The sequence below is a fragment of the Primulina eburnea genome, chromosome 17 (assembly GCF_022965805.1).
Source record: "Primulina eburnea isolate SZY01 chromosome 17, ASM2296580v1, whole genome shotgun sequence".
In the NCBI taxonomy this organism is placed as follows: Eukaryota; Viridiplantae; Streptophyta; class Magnoliopsida; order Lamiales; family Gesneriaceae; genus Primulina; species Primulina eburnea.
In genome coordinates, this window is record NC_133117.1 from 8,620,546 (window position 1) to 8,640,282 (window position 19,737).

The 19,737-nt window shown below is 32.0% G+C and overlaps 1 protein-coding gene across 1 annotated transcript; it reads right to left on the reverse strand.

Moving 5' to 3' along the window:
- Positions 1–436: 436 nt before the first annotated feature.
- LOC140818685 (transcription factor bHLH35-like) lies at positions 437–12,226 on the reverse strand. Its single transcript, XM_073178726.1, has 5 exons — positions 12,064–12,226; positions 11,807–11,966; positions 10,972–11,196; positions 10,386–10,556; positions 437–656 (listed from the first exon to the last, which is right to left on the reverse strand). The coding sequence occupies exons 1-5, from the start codon at positions 12,135–12,137 to the stop codon at positions 567–569; spliced, it is 720 nt and encodes a 239-aa protein (XP_073034827.1). The 5' UTR covers positions 12,138–12,226; the 3' UTR covers positions 437–566.
- Positions 12,227–19,737: the final 7,511 nt, after the last annotated feature.

Consider the following 19,737-nt stretch of genomic DNA (forward strand, 5'->3'; position numbering starts at 1 on the left):
GAGAAGATGCATGATGATTCGAACACAAACATCCAGAAAAAGTATACATCTGCTCTATCAACTCAACTACCATCTCGGGCAATGATATTACTTTTTTCCGAACATGATTGATGTTTGATATAGTTGGGACTTCATGTTGTTAGGAGTTAGAACTCGAGGAATACTAATATTCATAACATTTTCTATTTTGTCGAGAAATTTTGACATGACTCTTCTTTTGTAAGACTGATTTTCGAATTTCCAATTATAACTGTGATGACAACGAAATTTGAAATTTATTTGGAAATAACATTAACTCTGTATGAAAACGTAGACTCGAAAACTTCGTGGTTAATGTTTTGTGACACGACGAAAATTCACAACACATCACATAACAACAAATTGTGGAGTTGTAGATAACTTCAGTTTATCATAAGAAAATTACAAAGAAAACATAGAAAATCGAAAGATAATTTAATTTTTAAAAAAATAAAAGGAGGTCAAGATATAAATTGTAAAAAGATGAAAACGCAAGTAAAACAAGCATCTATTTAAAAAAATTAAAATCAACAATATTTATTGTATAATTAGTTGCTCATAGGGCTGTCTGGATCATTCATTGTGGCAATGGCACTTTCTATCTTTGCTCTCAATAGCTCCTTTTCATCCTCATCAGCCTAAAAAATAAATATAAAATAAAAAATTTAATTTTTTTCCATAAACATATTAAATAAAGAAATTTTATAATAAAAATACCATAAATTTAATATAACAACTTCATTACGATTGATGGATTAAACTCAATCAAACATATCAATGTCAGATGTATACTAAAAAATCTAGCAATAAATATTAACTGAGCAAGTGCAAAAAAGTGCAAAACATAAACAAAATTGAATTACACATTAATTCAAAACAATTTTTTTTTCTCGTCAATTAAGAGTCGGATCCACTGAAAAGGAGGTTTTCCCATAAATTATATATTTATTTGTTTATTATTTATTATTTATCTTTTTAATATTTGGTTACACTCAACTTACGACAAGATGAGATAGAGAAGTTCTAAGATTAAAAATAAATATATGATTGGTCGTACATTGTACTGCAAATTCCCTATTCTCCCATTTTTTGGAGGAATTTTTCATTTTTTTAAAAAAAATACTCAAATGGAGATCAAACTAGATCGTGGAGTTGATTCATATTAATTTACTCACAAAAATATATAATTTTTAGATGGTATAAATAATATATATATATATATAAATAATAATAATAAAATAATAACAAAAACTCCTGTGAGATGGTCTCACGAGCCAATTTTGTGAAACATATATTCTATATGGGTCACCCACGAAAAAATATTACATTTTATGTTAAATATATTATTTTTATTATAAATATGGATATGATTGATCCGTTTCACATATAAAAATCTATAAGACCGACTTACGAAAGACCTGTTATAAATTTTGTTCTTCATGAGAACGAACATAAAAGAACAAAATATCACACTTTTTCAAAGATTAAGATTTCACACAAACATAAAAAAAAAAAAAAAAAAAAAAAAAGATTTCACACACACACGTATTTATATAATATATTATATCATAATATAAAAAGTTAGCGATTATGATAAAAGATTTAATAATTTGAAATCTGCAACATCGTGGAATATTTTTAGCCACGATATTATATATATATATGGTCCAATTAAAATATATATAATAATAATTGGACTTTATTAAAGTATATTTTAATTGGACCCCTCCATTTTATTTGATGTAAAAAACGATTTCCCCGTATCTTTAATAAAATCCATAGATCAATGATTGTCCATGTATAGTGGGTTATTTCGTCTTCCTCGAAATAGAAAAAAATATTTAGTCGTGGATTTTCATTCAACACAAAATATATGTTGTTATATGCTTCGGCAATATAAACGAAGCATATATAAAGTCCACACGTGTAATAAGAAATTCATTCAAAATGCTATTATTTTTTTATATTGAATGTTGATTTTTCAGCTCAAACTTCCAATTTTATATGGTTAATTTTAACATAAGATACAAAAAATAGTTTTGTATTATTTTTTAATGCTAAATTATGAAAACTATTCATTTCAAGTTTCAACTTAAGATTTATTCTCTATGACCTAAAATCTTAGTATGAACTCTTCAAATTTGACAAAGTGATAAAAAATATCATTGATTTTATAATTAGACCCGAAATATTATCAGAGTCGAAGCAACATTTGTCACGCCCCGAGAACCGTGGTAATATTATTTTAAACATAAAATTATATTATTAACTTGTAATTAAATGTTTGATGAAGAGATTTCATAAAAATATGGATCTGAACCTAGGTTCGAGATTAAGTAATTACAAACATTATTCCAATAATCTAGAATATTTACAAGAAGATCTAACCAATGTTATATATTAATAACAAAAAGGAACTCATCGGGATCTTAAAGTAAATTGCTTATTCAAAGTGATATGTTACTAGAAATAGTCCTAGATTTCTCTAAACTCTCCGAAGATCTTAAAGATATTTAAGAGATGGTCCATAATTATTGCAATAAGATATACTATGTACCTCATAAAATTGAAGAATTTTTGAAAAACAAGAAGAAATTCTTGAAAATTTAAAGGATATTCAAACAATAATTTAAACTCTAGAAAAATAACCAATTTCTAGTAAAAGAATCTCAGAATAAAGATTACTATTGTCCTTTGGTTTTGAACCCTCATTGCACCCAAAACGGAAAGCCAGAGTAATATCAAAACCTTTAATCGATGAAGAAAAATTTATCAATCTAATTAAAATTGTCTCATAAAAGAATTTAAGATTATGAAAATTATAAAAAGGATTAGTCTACAAGATCTTACAGAGTCCTTTGCAAATCTCAAAGTTGTAAATCTAAAAATGAATACAAGTGGAGATAGTGAACAACCATTATTCAGCAGAATATAAGAATCACTAAGGGAAAGTGTGGGATCCTATGACATAAACATGGGAGGAACCCGAAATTATTTCCATGTTTGTAAAGAAGTACACCCAGCGAGAATCAGGTCAAGGAGAAGTCAAATTCCCTTGCATCAAACACCATGCGTGAAATTTGTTCTGGAACATATACATCCTTATGGGGTTATATTTAACCTTGATGTACTGGACTTCAAACACAGAGAAGATCTCATAGGTGATCGGACATTGGCTATGAGAATCGTAGCAAAAACAATTGATCTCAACAGAGAATGATTCATTAAACTATTAAAAATGAGTCTTATCAAATCAATTAAAATTATATGGAACATGAATTCGATAGAAACCAAAAAGTTAGTCCTAGCTAGAGAATCTCTCAGTGTAGGCGGAATAATGGATACCCTATTTAAAGCTTAATTTATAGGGATAGACTTTTTTAACACTCAAGACACAAATAAGAAAAATAAATACATTTAAGCTCTTGATAGTCTTGAACAGAGACGGATTTATTCTAGGGCTGTACTGGGCTGTAGCCCAGCCCACTTTTTTTTAGCGACGGTTTTTCAGTAACCGTCGCTAATATTTGCGACGGTTTTAGTACAACCGTCGCCGATGTGGATAGGCGACGGTTTTAATTCAAACAGTCGCTATTAGCGACTGTTTTTTGAAAAACCGTTGCTAATAGCGACGGTTGTTTCAAAAACCGTCGTACATCAATGTCTTAGTCCAATCAAGTCCCGTCCATTTACAAGGATGAGACCAAATTCATCACATATCCTCTGATCCGCCCCACCTCAATTCTACAAAATTTCTCTCCCAAGTCCCAAGCCGTTTAGCGACAGAATAGAATTGTGGACTCCCGAAGAAATTGAATTGCTCATCGGCAAGACAACAATCCATGTAAGAATCGGCTATACATTTTTTATTTTGTTTTTTATAGCTTCTCTGTGCGTGATTTGTGGTTTCTTGATTGTTTGTTGTTGAGTTGTTGATTGACTATTACTTGTTTATTTGTTTAATAATTATTTTATTCTTGTTTAGGATTATAACTTGAACTATTTCAAAATGGAACATCAATCTGCTGCAAAGAAAGGAAAAATATTGTTTCTATTGTTTTCTTTTCCTGAATGATGTTAATTCATCTAATGTAAATTTTTTTTAATAATATATAACTTATCATATTGAGTTCAAGCCCCCCCAACTCTTATTCCTGGATCCGTCTCTGGTCTTGAATTACATGACATATGTATATTGAATGAATATATTATGTTATTCACTAAATATAGATGAAATTCAGGGGTCGAAAAAAATATAGCAATGAAACTTTTCTTCGCTAAAATGTCAAGTCTTTGGAGAGAAATGCTAACTCAGAAATATGTCTATGGCAATCCAGATACTTTGGCACGAATGATTTCTTTTCTCCAAATAAAATTGGCATAATGATGTCATAGATCAATATTACAAAAGAATTAGAAACGACTAAAGGGTATTAATAAGCATACTCTTTTATGTTGTAAAGAAAATGACCTTCCAACAATAATTGGAAGTAAACCACAAAGACAGAAAAAGGAAGAGCTTTAGATCTCATCCTTATGCTAGAAGTGGAATTAGTTCTTGGAAACCAAGAATAGTATGGTACAGACAAAAAGTCCGATCTTACAAATATGGGCAGAGAAGTCGATCATCAAAAAGTAGAATGTCATCCCAAGCGCCGAACTCATCTCGAAGCACAGAATGAACATCAACAAAGAAAATATTTAGTAGAGCTCAAACGCGAGTTAATGAAAGTTTTAAAGATTGTAATTGTTGAACATGTGAAGTAGACGTCATATTTCGACCAACTGTGCGGAAAATGACATAAAGGGAATAAAACACTTCGAACCAACTCCATATATTGAATAAGCGGCTTATCACCAAGATCTTATTCAAATATACCATTTTTAAAATATTCCTTCAAACGAGAGTATATAAGAAGAAGAAGAAGAAGAAGAAGAAGAAGAAGAAGTCTTAAGTCAGGAAGATTATGATGCAACAAAATCGGAATCTGATCAAAGACGAGGTGTTTTGACACGAAACACATGAAGACGTATATGGTTTCTTTAGCTGGACAACAGTATCTCATAACATGGTCAAAAAGATCTAAGGAAAAATTCTAGTATACATAGATATCGAAGATTCTCTGATAGGATAACAAGTCATGGTGGAGAAAAACACATGTCCAGGAAGTTCAATAGATAATAAAAAGCTTTTCAATGATAGGAAAATTTAGATGTCCAAAAGAGTGGAGAGAAGTCGAAATAGTATATGATATATTACAAAACAAAGAAATCAGTTTCCTTTTAATACCATATATAATTTAGAGCAACCTATGGTAAGAGCTTACAAAGGAAAGATCAATATCAGATAATTGGAAGTTCACATCAAAGAATTACCAAGAAAAGAACCAGATCAATTTGTTCTTGGGCTAGAGTTTTTAGGAACACAAATCTTGGAAATGACTAGAGAATGAATGGAATTTATGGCAGATGATAGAATGTGAAAAATCTAATGACCACGAGCTCATTCTCGATATACATCTTAGTAGGGATGTTATATGAACAATATAAAATAGAATATTTTGCTGCTTATATTCATTTAGGAGAGTGAATTCTGTTCAACACAAAAAGAAAAGAGATTTTCCAAAATAATAAGAAGAAAAATTACCTCAGATCATTGGAAGATATTTCTCTAATCGAATCTTAATCTTATGTAAAAGGATTAAGATGACATAGATATTAATTGGCGGTGCTGGACAAATACCTTGGTACAAGATAAAGACACTACTGATGTAACACCCCAGATTCGACGACTGTCCTCATTGTACCAAGACGAGTCTTTCCAGCGTGCTTATATCCTCACTCACATGTACCCTAAGAAACTTCCCAGGGGGTCACCCATCCAAAAATTGCCCCAAGTCAAGCACGCTTAACTATGGAGTTCTTATGTGATGAGCTACCGAAAAGAAGATGTTCCTTCTTAATATGAGTAGTACATAATAAATCTTTTTAAGCCCTCTTCAATTCCATTACATTGAACAGTCTCGGAATCCCTCTCATTCCGGTGTGGGATCGGTTCATTCATGTTCCCTCCGCCTAGAAGCCTGCCAGGAGCTGCTCATTGTCCGTGCAACCTCATGGCACTGGAGATCACCCCCCTCCCTCTTCGGCCCCGGGCCTCACATGCCCACCAGCTTCTGCTTGGTTCGTCCCCGAACCACACCGTACTAAGAGAGGTCGGCTCTGATACCAACTGTAACGCCCCAGATTCGACGACTGTCCTCATTGTACCAAGACGAGTCTTTCTAGCGTGCTTATGTCCTCACTCACACGCATCCTAAGAAACTTCTCAGTGGGTCACCCATCCCAAAATTGTCCCAAGTCAAGCACACTTAACTATGGAGTTCTTATGTGATGAGCTACCGAAAAGAAAATGCACTTTCTTGATATGAGTAGTACCATATCAAATCTTTTTAAGCCATCTTCAACTCTACAGTCCATTACATTGAACAGTCTCGGAATCCCTCTCATTACGGTGTGGGATCGGTTCACTCATGTTCCCTCCACCTAGAAGCCTACCAAGAACCGCTCATTGTACGTGTAACCTCATGGCACCGGCGATCACCTGCCGCCCTCTTCGGCCCCAGGCCTCACAACTGATTTATTTTCATGATATAGGAGCAGACATTTTGTTTGGAAATAATTTATTACAAATATTTAAATCTTATACACAAGAAAATGAGGCTAAACAATTAGTGTTCACAACATCATGTGATCATAAACTCATAGTCCAGAGACTCAGAGATGCATTTTATAGAAAAAATTTCCATCCAGTTTTGTAGCAAGTGTGTTGATGAAAGAAAACTTCTTAACACAAAAATAAAGGATTCCATAAAGTTTGGAGAAACAATGTTCAAATTAAGAGCAGATCAAAATATCCGACTAGAAGAAATTGAATTTCTGAAGATAGTTTCACGTCAAAAGGATGTAGAGTTTGATTCAAATTTATCCCTAGAAGATGTCAAAAAAATAATCAAAGAAAATTAAAATGAAAATCCTTTAGAATGCTGGAATAAAAATCAACTCATAGCCAAATTTAAAATCAAGGAATAAAAAGAGTATGTGTTTGTTAGATACAAACTTATCTCGATAAACATAGTTGATCAAATATGTATGCAAATTATAATCAAGGAATATCTGGACATTGGTTTAATCAAAGCGAATTTCACCATATAACAGTCTATGTTTCTTGTAGGAAATCATGCTTATATAAAAAGAAATAAACTCATATTAGTTATTAATTACCTATAAATTAATAAGATTATGGAATTTGATGGTTATTTTATCTTTAGTAGAGAACATTTAATCAGTTGTAGACACAACACCAAAATATTCTTTAAATTTTTTGGTAAGTATTGTTTCTATTAGATCCGGATGCAGGAAGAAATCAAGAAATTCACAACTTTCTCCGCACCACAAAGATATTATTTGTGGGAAGTCTTACCAATATGATTGACTAATTCACCCTGAATATTTCAAAGAAAGATGGATAATATATTTAAGAATTATTTCAAATTCAGGTTTGTCGATATTTATGATGTTTTTGTAGCATATAAAAATATGGAAAAATATAACAAACAGTGAGAGATTTTCTCTAAAGTTTGTAAGAAAGAATGACTGATTTTATCTGGAAAGAAAACATTCATTGCTATAAGAAAAATTGAATTCCTCGAAATAGAAATCGATGAGTTCGTAATAATTCTGCAAGAACAAATAGTGGAAAAAGTACATAATTTTCTAGATAAACTGAGAGAAAAGACATCTACAAAGTTTTTTCGGATTTGTTAATTTTTTTATGATGTTTATTAAAAACCTAGCAAAACACAGAAAGTGTTTAGTCAATTATTTAAAAAAGAGACAAAATTTATATGGACAAAAGAATACACAAAAGGATTTATCCAACTAAAGGAGATTCGTAAAAAGCTACCAAAATGGTTATTCTACATGATTATGATGATATGATATTATCTGTAGATGCCAGTGATCATTGGTGGACAACAGTTCTTACGAAGCTCACACCAGATGGAGAACAATTATACAGGTATTGTATTGGTCTATTATCTGATGCAGAAATCATAAGATGTCATATCAACGAAAAATAATTTTATGTAGTAAAATAACTTTTGAAAATTGATCATTATTTTTACTCGCAAAGAAATTTACTTTAAAGTTGATAAAACACAGGTAAAAGCTTTATTAAAGAATAGAATTGAATCTAAACCTGACAAGGCTAGACTCTTAAGATATCAAGATTTATATCAAAATTATACTTTTGATATTATTATCATTAAATCTTATGAAAATATTCTTGCAGATTTTTTAACAAGAGATGGATAACAGTGATATCGATGACATCATAAAAATACAGAAACATTTGAAAGAACACCTTGAAATGCTTCAAAGATAGTTTAACAAGATTGACATAAATGCAGAAGTTGCGAGTAGGATACATCAAGCCGATAAGAGAATTATCTATGATCAAATTACAAGATATTTATAGGCTTATACCCAACTATTGTCTGTAATGTGAAGGTCTATCCTCCAAGGCATTGAGAAGCCACTGGTTTCTCAAATTGAGATTTTTCGATTACATGACTCTATACATGTAGTAAGGGATTCGAGTACCTCTAGCACAAACGTTAAGCCGAGATCATTTCCAGATGAGTCAGCCAAAACAAAAAATTGAAACTCCAGATCCTTATATCGAGTGTTCAAGTCAACCCTCCACTTCGAAGACTGAAGAAGGAGATATCAACCTTAGACATCATATGGAAAAGGGTAAATCTAAGGTTGAAATTAATGAATATACGGTTTCTCTATTTCAGGTATATCAGCAGAACTGAGAGAAATTGCAAAAAAGAATAATCATTAACTCAGCCACAATCTGGGTTGATATAGAAGAAAAAAATATCACAAGGTATGGATTAAACCAAATTCATATCCAAAAAAGGTCAAGGCATCGTATGAATTCGGGGATCTTGCTTAGTTTATACCACATCAATTTTTTTAGTGCAGCACTAGAACCAGCCGGAAAAGACTCACGCGAAGCCTTTTATTTTATCAAGGTAAGGGGCTAGATCCAAATATTGAAAAATTTATCAAAGATCTTCCAACAGAATAAACAACCACTGTTGCTTCATTAACTGAAGAGGAAATCTCCACCAGAAAATCATGGGTTTTTATGAGTCTGTCTCACAAAGATGGACAAAGTCAAGTTTTCATTTAAGTTTTATTAGAATTCTATAATGGATCTTTTTTATTAAATACAATGACAAGAAAAACTATAAGTTTTACATAATAAATATTTGAAAAGAAAAGAAATCTTCTGTATAACAACAAGCTACCAGAAAATAGAGAAACTTGTCAGAAATTCTCCAATATGGCCCATGTTGGAAGATGGTCAGAATGCATCTACCTAGAATGCTCAAACTAGAAGGAGCCTGAATTCAGAAAATGTTTCCGGCCAACATCTAATCGAAAGCGTAATACAGAGACAAATACAAGTGGTGAAGGACCACACAAATCACGATTTCCTTGGGGACCATACAAAAGCAGAAGATTTTCTGACAAGATAAAGCAGACACGTGATCCAAGCACTCTATTACTAGAGGATAGAGTACCAATAAAAAACGATTTCACTAACTAGTGGAAGATGGACCACTCAAGCACCCTTAAAGACAAGTCACTAACTAGTAGTTGAAAGGACCACCACTCACGAGATGATGTTGGTCACGACTGGTAGAATAATTCACGAGATTTGAATTCTCGATTTTAAATCCAGCAAGGCTTCTATAAGTACTTAGGCAGGAAAAAGATGAAAACATCATTCAACCTCTTTATTTTCTTTCAAATAAATGGTGATACACTGGAATCCTTGCACAGCCCTATGCCTTTGGGCAGACTCAATAAATATAACAACGCCACGTAACGAAAAAATGATTCAACGATGATTTTGATAATTTTTAAATATATTAAGGGAACAAGTGAATAAACTCTTAGTGAAACTAGAATTTGAGAATTTATTTGAAATTTACTCATTTTTTAACTCATCGTCGAGCGTAAGCTTTGAAAATTGAAAATACGGGTTTGAAATTGATATTTAGATGTGTATACATATGTACGTCGTTCAGATATCAATCACTCAAATGTGATATATTTTTAAACATCCACCTCGTTAAATCAAACTTTTTTCCTTATGAAATGTGCAAAGAATATGCATTCAATGTAACAAAAAAAATATCAATTTTAATTTATGGAATATATAGACAATATTGAATATAGTTAAAATATATATACTTTTCTTATAAAGTGGAAAAAAGTATAAGTACCTCAATGAATACAGTCTCCAATAGCCTTCCTGAAAAAGCTGTGATATTGGCTGTAATAATTTTGAGTTTCAGTGATTCGAACATCTCACAAAGCTTTACAATGGTGTCTGTTCTTTTATTGCATGTCAAGCTTACTACAACTGTCTTTTCTCCCATGCTCGATACCCTCAACTGCAACACTCAATTTTTTTGGTAAAAATTAAATCAAAGTTTAAAATAAATAAATATTGCACTAAATGCAAAAATTCGGACAAATTACCTTTATTCACACTCCAATTACACATCACAAATAAAAATATATATAGTATGAAGAAAACTACACAAATACGTGGATTCTTAACTTGATAATTTATAATCATAATCTAAAAATAGATTGTTGTACCGAAAGTTATAGATGATAATAACGATACAACTCAAATATTTTAAATTTTATAAAAACCCGACCGTTCCACCTGATCACATTGTGATCAATCTCCTTGATGATTCCAATAATTGTGTCTTACAACTTAATTGTGGCAATAAAAATAGGGGTAACATTAACTCTGATATCATATATAAGAACTAAAGATGAAATCATAAAACCTACCTCAAGAACTTCAAGAGGAAATGATTTGAATCTTGACCGATGGTCATATTGGTCTATCTTTGATCTCTTTGCCTTTGAACAAAATTCTTGATCAAAATCACAACTTGGGCTATTTGATGATTTCCCATTTTCTAGCTCTGAAATCTCAGCTTGGAGTATTCTTTCTTCTTCATGTAGTGTTTGGATATACTCAATTGCATCTTTGATAATTGATGCTTTGTCCATCTACAACAAATCCCCACATATCACAAAGATTGAATTAAATTATAGGGGAGTAATTAAATTAAGATATTGTTGTGATATTTCATATTTAATGTGAATGTAAATAAACATTGATACCCAATTATATAATGTTTAAAATATTTCGAATTTTTATGTTATTGGTGAATTTTATCTATTTTATTTTATGTTTCATGTATGTAAATGAGTAATAAGTGTGTTATGATCCGATAATTACTTTATTTATTTATCACAAAAACTTGTGTGAGATGGTCTCACGGGTCGTATTTTGTGAGTTTGGGTCATCCAATAAAAAAAATATTTTTTTTATGCTAAGAGTATTACTTTTTTTTGTGAATATCGGTAGAGTTGACCCGTCTCACAGATAAAGATTGGTGAGACCGTCTCACAAGAAATATACTCTTTATTTATTTATGTATTTTCAACTGTGAATATAACATATAAAATACCATTGGTGATAAAAGATTTGGACAGCTATACATGCTTCACTCGAAATTATAATTAATTAATAGTGGATGTATTAATTAGTTTAATTAATTGCAAGTTGGAGCAGTAATTACACATTAATAATATTTCAATGAAAAGTTAACATTACCTTAGTTATATTAGGGACCACTGATCTTAGCGCGTAGAGCCTTTCGTTGAGCTTCTTCCTCCTATTCCTTTCCGAAGCTATGTTTTTTGAAGCCAAGGAGGAGTGGATTCCGTCCGGCGAGCTCGAGTCATAGTACATAGAAAGCACTTCATCGAAGTAACTGCATTCAGTGGGATCGTTTTATCAGCAATATTTCGGGGAAAATAACGTCTGATGTAACTAAAACAAGACATGTATGTTCGAAATCATACTCGTACCTTTCGAATTCTTCGTTTTGAAGATACATATTTTCCCAATAATGTTTATATTGCTCATCATCAAAGTTTTCCATTTTGATTTGTGTGTGTGTTTGGAGTTGAAGAGAGAAAAGTGCAGAGTTTGTGAGGCTTCTTTCTTGGATGATTGGAGGAGTGTTGGGAATATATTTTGTGGCAATCTTTGAATATAAGTGGGGTTATTTATAGGGGTATTTTGTTTTCCAATTTTTAAATGAAACTAAACACGTGTGTGTTTATATATATATATATATATATATATATATATATATATATATATATATATATATATATATATATATATATATATATTCGTGTGGAAACACTATTAATATCAATTTTTTGTCTCTTATTTATTGAGAGCAATAATACACGGCTAAGTACTCGTCATTAATCAGCATAGCCAGACAAGTCCATTATTTGGGACTTCATATTGGTTTATCTAGCTAGAATGATTCGCATGCTACTTCGGAGGTTTACACGTATAGATATGGATTTCATCTTTACAAAAAAAATTATTTGTGACTATTATACATAAAATCTCTGAGAATAGGTCTCTAGTGAGATGGTCTCACGAGTCTTTATTTGTGAGACGAGTCAACTCTACCGATATTCAAAATAAAAAGTAATACTCTTAGCATAAAAAAGTAATAATTTTTCATTGATGATCCAAATAACTGATATTCACAATAAAAAGTAATACTCTTAACATAAAAAAGTAATACTTTTTCATGGATGATCTAAATAAGATATCGTATCACAAAATACGACATGTGAGACCGTCTCACACAAGTTTTTGCCAATCCCCAAATATTATCTACATATGTGGTTATAGTATTCATGGTTCCATGGGTAATCCAAAAGCTAATATATAGCACACACATACTCTAAACATGCAGTAATCTTGTAGGATAGATCGTTTGTCATTTTACAAAAAACAACAGTCGATGGTAATCAATGTGCAACTCAAAATTTTTGAACAATAAAACAATCAAATCACCACGTTTCGATCATTATCCTAGCAAAGAAAATTATAGATCTCTGAAAAATCTGATAACTAACAGGATCTCGTGGGGGCCGGGCAGTTCTTGTTAAATTAAAACAAGGTTCTGTGCCGGACCTAGCATAAAATGGTGGCATGGATCTGTTGCTTGGGTTTCTGACCCTTCAAAATTCATGGTTTAAATTTTTGGGACGTTTTTTTAAATAAGAGATTTCAAAATAATTTTAAATTAGATGTTTTATTCATGATATTGGAATGCATTCATCCCTGAACAAATGTGAAATGTGGTACTATATATATGGTATGCTCAAATCTAGGACTTTTTTCATACTATTATGTTTTACAAACTCATAACGTTCCGTTAGATTCTGGTACATGTATTGTTACATCATGGCCTAAGCTATTAAAAAAAACTTGAATATATATATCTCAGAGACGATGTCAGAATTTGTGAAGTACATGAACGTTTGATTGCTGATCAGAAGTTTGATTCTATTTATCAACACTTTTTCGAATGAGCATCTCGTGCAAAGTTATTCTAGTACGGTTACTTCACTAGCATGTATGTAAGCTACTGCATTATTCGGAGATTTACCTAGTTCACACTGAATGATAGCGACTGCGGTTTTCATCATCATTAAAAAAGAATTCAATATATATGATAAAAATTAGTCCTAAAAATTTTATAATCCCGAAAACTAAATTCCATTTCGTAACCTTTTCATGTAAAATGTTTCGAATATTCTGAGCTATGCGTCTCCACTTGCAGTCAACTCGTCCACACACATGACATTTGACCTTGGAAACACGCCAACATGGTATAAAAATATCTCTGGGAAAAATTTTCTGTTGACCAAATCGAATTTTAATTTAAAAAGTTCAGTTTCATTAATTTGGATGTACGAATTTTTAATTTACAAAAATTACTTATTTAAGTTTGTTGTGAAAAAGTAAAAATTTATGGTAAAAAGGCAAAATCTCAAACTCTCAAAATTTACCAAACTACACACTTTATAATATTTTTCTCTCTACTCAATTGTGATTTTCTTCACAAATGAGAGATCTATTTATAGAGTTTCATTACACATAATCCAAAAAAATACAATACATCATTACCTACATCATCACACACAAATTTCTAATTTTACAACTCTTATTTTCAACATTCAATATTCAATTATTACTTTTCAATATTCAAATCATTTATTTTCAACACTCCCCCTTGTGATGATGATCATGATACGATGATGTCTTCATTACGTGTTTTGTACTGCCTCGTTAAAAACCTTACATGGAAAAACCCATTGGGATAAAAACCATAGTAAGGGAAAAAGAGTGCAGTCACGTAAACTCCCCCTGATGTTGACATGAACAATTCTTCACAAATTTCGTAGATTGTACATCCCAATATTATATATGTGTTTTCTGAATATTGACGTAGGAAGTGCTTTTGTGAAGAGATCTGATGAGTTTTCACTTGATTGAATGTGACGAACATCAATACATTTATTCTTCTCAAGCTCCTTGGTGAATGCGAAGAACTTAGGAGGAATATGTTTAGTTCTGCCGCTTTTTATGTATCCTTCTTTCATTTGAGCAACACATGCAGCATTATCTTCATATAGTATCACATGCTTCTCATCGAATGATAATCCACATGAAATTTGGATATGTTGGGTCATTGATTTTAACCACACACATTCACGACTTGCTTCATGTAGTGCAATAATCTCGGGATGATTTGATGAAGTTGTTACGAGCGTTTGTTTCTGTGAACGCCAAGATATTGCAGTGCCTCCACGAGTAAATACATATCCAGTTTGGGAACGTGCCTTGTGTGGATCAGATAAGTATCCAGTATCAGCATAACCAATTATACTTGGATTAGCATCTTTTGAATACAAAAGTCCCAAGTCTGTCGTTCCTCGTAGATAACGGAATATACGTTTAATTCCGTTCCAGTGTCTCTTTGTTGGATATATGCTAAATCTTGCCAACAGATTCACGGCAAAAGATATATCAGGCCTTGTACAATTTGTAAGATACACAAGAGCACCGATGACACTTAGATATGGTACTTGTGGACCAAAAATATCTTCATCATCTTCACATGGACGGAATGGATCCTTTTCTATGTTTAATGATCTAACAACCATTGGAGTACTTAAAGGATTTGCTTTATCCATATTAAAACGTTTAAGGATCTTTTCTGTATAATTTGTCTGGTGAACAAACATTCCACATTCTTTTTGTTCAATTTGTAAACCTAGACAATACTTGGTTTTTCCAAGATCCTTCATTTCAAATTCTTCCTTCAAGTATGACACAACTTCTTGTATTTCCTTATTCGTTCCAATGATGTTTAAATCATCAACATATACTTACACATCCGGATGTTGTTTTCTTAATGAAACCACAAGGGCATATTGAATTATTTATATATCCCTTTTTCATCAAGTGATCACTTAGTCGATTATACCACATTCGACCTGATTGCTTTAACCCATATATTGATCTTTGTAATTTCACAGAATAACATTCCCTGGGTTTTGAACTTTGTGTTTCAGACATCTTAAATCCTTCAGGGATTTTCATATATATATATATTACTATCAAGTGATTCATATAAGTAAGCTGTAACAACATCCATAAGACGCATTTCTAAATTTTCAGATACCGCCAAGCTAATCAAATACCGAAACGTAATTACATCCATCACAGGAGAATACGTTTCTTCATAATCAATTACAGGCCTTTGAGAAAAACCTTGTGCAACAAGTCGAGCTTTTTATCTTACTATTTCATTTTTCTCATTTCGCTTTTGAATAAAAACCCATTTGTATCCAACAGGTTATACACCTTCAGGTGTAAGGACTATAGGTCCAAAAGCATTACGTTTATTTAGCGAATCTAATTCAACTTGGATGGCATCTTTCCATTTTATCCAATCCTGCCGATTTTTACATTCACCAAAAGATTTTGGTTCATGATCTTCTTTATCATTTATGATGTCGATTGACACATTATAAGAAAATATATCATCAATTTCATCTATATCTTTTCGGTTCCATATTTTTTCAGTATTAATGCAATTGATAGAGATTTCATGATTCTCGTCAGTTTGTGGTTCTGACAGAACATTTTCATCATCATGTGTTTCTTCAGGAACACCACTCTATTTTGTGATCATCATGTGTTTCTTCAGAAACATCATTCTTTATTTTGTGATCATCGTGTTTCTCTATGAATTTTCTTTTTCGAGGATTTTTATCCTTGGAACCGACTGGCCTTCCACGCTTCAGGCGTTTAATGACATCATGAGTATCTTCCATTTGTTTCTTTGGAATTTCAATTCGAGCAGGGACATTTGCAGCATGTATATATGATTTAGTTACCCATTTTGTGTCTGCAAATACATCTGGTATTTGATTTGCTATTCTTTGCAAGTGTACAATTTGTTGTACATCTTTTTCACATTGTTTTGTTCTTGGATCCAGATGTAACAATGATGATACATACCATGTAATTTCTTTTTCGGTATGTTTCTGTTCTCTCCCTAACATTGGGAAGATTTCCTCATTAAAATGACAATCAGCAAAACGTGATGTGAACACGTCGCCTGATTGAGGTTCAAGATATCGAATGATTGATGGACTATCATAACCGATATAAATTCCAACCTTTCTTTGAGGTCCCATTTTCTTTCGTTGTGGTGGTGCAATAGGCACATACACCATACATCCAAAAATTCTCAGATGAGAAATGTCTGGTTCTTTACCAAATGCAAGCTGCAATGGGGAGTATTTATGATATGCACTTGGTCTGATGCGAATTAATGAAGCAGCGTGTAAAATTGCATGTCTCCATATAGAAATAAGGAGCTTTGTTTTCATAATTATTGGTCTAGCAATCATTTGCAGACGTTTAATCAATGATTCAGCCAATCCATTCTGTGTATGTACATGAGCAACAGGATGCTCAACAATGATTCCCATAGACATACAATAATCATTGAAAGTGTGGGAAGTAAATTCACCAGCATTATCAAGTCTAATTTTCTTGATTGTATAATCGAGAAATTGATTCCTCGGTTTTATTATTTGAGCAAGTAATCTTGCAAATGCAACATTTCGAGTTGACAATAAACATACATGTGACCATCTGCTGGAGGCATCTATCAATACCATAAAGTATCTGAATGGTTCACATGGTGGATGGATTTGTCCACAAATATCACCCTGAATACGTTCAAGAAACATTGGTGATTCAGTTTGGATTTTGGCTGGTTATGGTCTTATAATAAGTTTTCCAAGAGAACATGCTTTACATTGAAACTTATTATTCTGAAAGATCTTCTGGTCTTTTAGCGGATGACCATGTGTATTTTCTATAATTCTTCGCATCATTGTTGAACCAGGATGTCCCAATCGATCATGCCAATTGGTTAATATTGAAGAATTATCAACTACCATGTTTGATTCAATCGGACTTATATGTGTATAATGCAATCCAGTAGGGAGCATTGGTAGTTTTTCAATCACATATTTCTTTCCTGATTTATATGTGATAAGACACATATATTTCTTATTCCCTTCATTCATTGTTTGAGTATCATACCCATGGGAATATATATCATTAAAGCTCAACAAATTTCTTTTCGATTGTGGTGAATATAAAGCATCATTGATCAAAAATTTTGTACCATTAGGTAACAAAAATTGTGCTTTACCACATCCTTTAATCAAGTCTACATGACCTGATATTGTATTCACCGTTGTTTTTGTTGGTTTTAGTTCCAAGAAATATCTTTTATCTCGGAGGATAGTGTGCGTTGTACCACTATCGGGTATGCAAACTTCAGCTTTGCTCATAGCATTTTCCATTTTTGAACTTCAAAAAATATGCAATGAAATAAAATTACTGGCAATATATATTTAAATATAACATGTATCATAATTATACAATAAAACATTATATGGATACATGAAAAATTAATTATTGTACATTTATATTCTACCACTATATTGTTCATTTTCAGAGAAATCATTGAGAAAATCTGCAGCATCAATATTGTTCATTTCTATCCCACCAACATATTGATCATTTCCAAAGAAATCATTCATAAAATCACCAGCATCAAAATGAGTTGAATCACTCAAACGGTCACTGCGTTCAGTGAAGTTGGTCTCCTTTTCTTTCCCCTTTAATGATTCTTTATAAAGTTTACAAAGGTGTTCAGGGGCTCGACAAATTTTGGACCAATGTCCTGGAGTACCACATCTGAAGCAAGAACTTTCATATCTTTTTGAGTGATTCTCATTAACACTTGTATTCTCATGATGCCTTTTCTGTGGATGGTTTGGGACGCTCTTTTGAGATGAGTTATAAAAATAACTATCTCTATTGTTTTCAAAACTACGGCCTCGACCACGACCACGACCACGGACAATTCCACGTCCACAACCTCGACCTCGACCTCGACCAAAACCTTGTCTTTGAATTTGATTTTGGTTTCCAGGTTTAAGTTCATTTTTACTTACAGCATTTACTTCTGGAAATGCTGTTGATCCACTGGGTCGGGACTGATGATTTCTCATTAATAGCTCGTTGTTCTTTTCCGCCACAAGAAGGCAGGCGATGAGTTCAGAATATCTCGCAAATCCACGTACTCTATATTGTTGATGTAGAGTAATATTTGATGCATGAAACGTGGAAAATGTTTTTTCAAGCATTTTCGATTCTGTGACCTCATGTCCACAAAATTTTAGCTGCGAGATTATTCGATACATCACTGAATTGTAATCACTGAATTTCTTAAAATCTTGGAATCTTAACATATTCCATTCATCACGGGCGGTCGGAAGTATAACTTCCTTTATATGTTCAAATCTTTCTTTCAATCCTTTCCACAAAGCCATGAGATCTTTTTCAATTAAATATTCACATTTCAATCCGTCGTCGAGATGTCGATGCAAAAATATAATGGCTTCTGCCTTTTCTAGTGACGTCGATATGCCATTTTCTTTAATGGTCTTGCTTAGACCCAATGATTCAAGATGCATGTCTACATTGAGAGTCCATGGCATATAATTTTTTCCCGTGATCTCGAGCGTAACAAATTCGAGCTTTGTCAAATTTGACATGGTGGTACTAAAAAAAATTACGATGCATTTTATTAGTTAATGAATATTGCAATACAAAGTAATGGATAAACAACAAGTACAAGAATTTGTAAAAATAAAGAAAACATACGAGGAGGATATTCTCCGATAAATAAAAGACTCGTGAGTATGATAACCAAAATAATTAAAAATAACCTTGAGAAATCCATCTTCTTTTTTCTTCGAAAAATTTGATGAATTATAATTTTTAGAGAAGAAGAGAAAGTTGGAGTGATTGAATGTGCTTATGAGATCATATTTATGAGGCAAAAACTAGCCGTTTTGTTACCAATTATGACCGTTGGTGTATAAAAAATAAAGGTATGTATTTGTATAATTTTATGGTAATAATATGGTGTATATAATATTAGACATATTTAAATAATTATGTATATCATATCATATTATTATAATGATGTGTCATAAGATATTTTATTTAAAAATCTTATAGACTTTTATACTTGTCGTATCCCTTACCGGGAGTGTGGGATG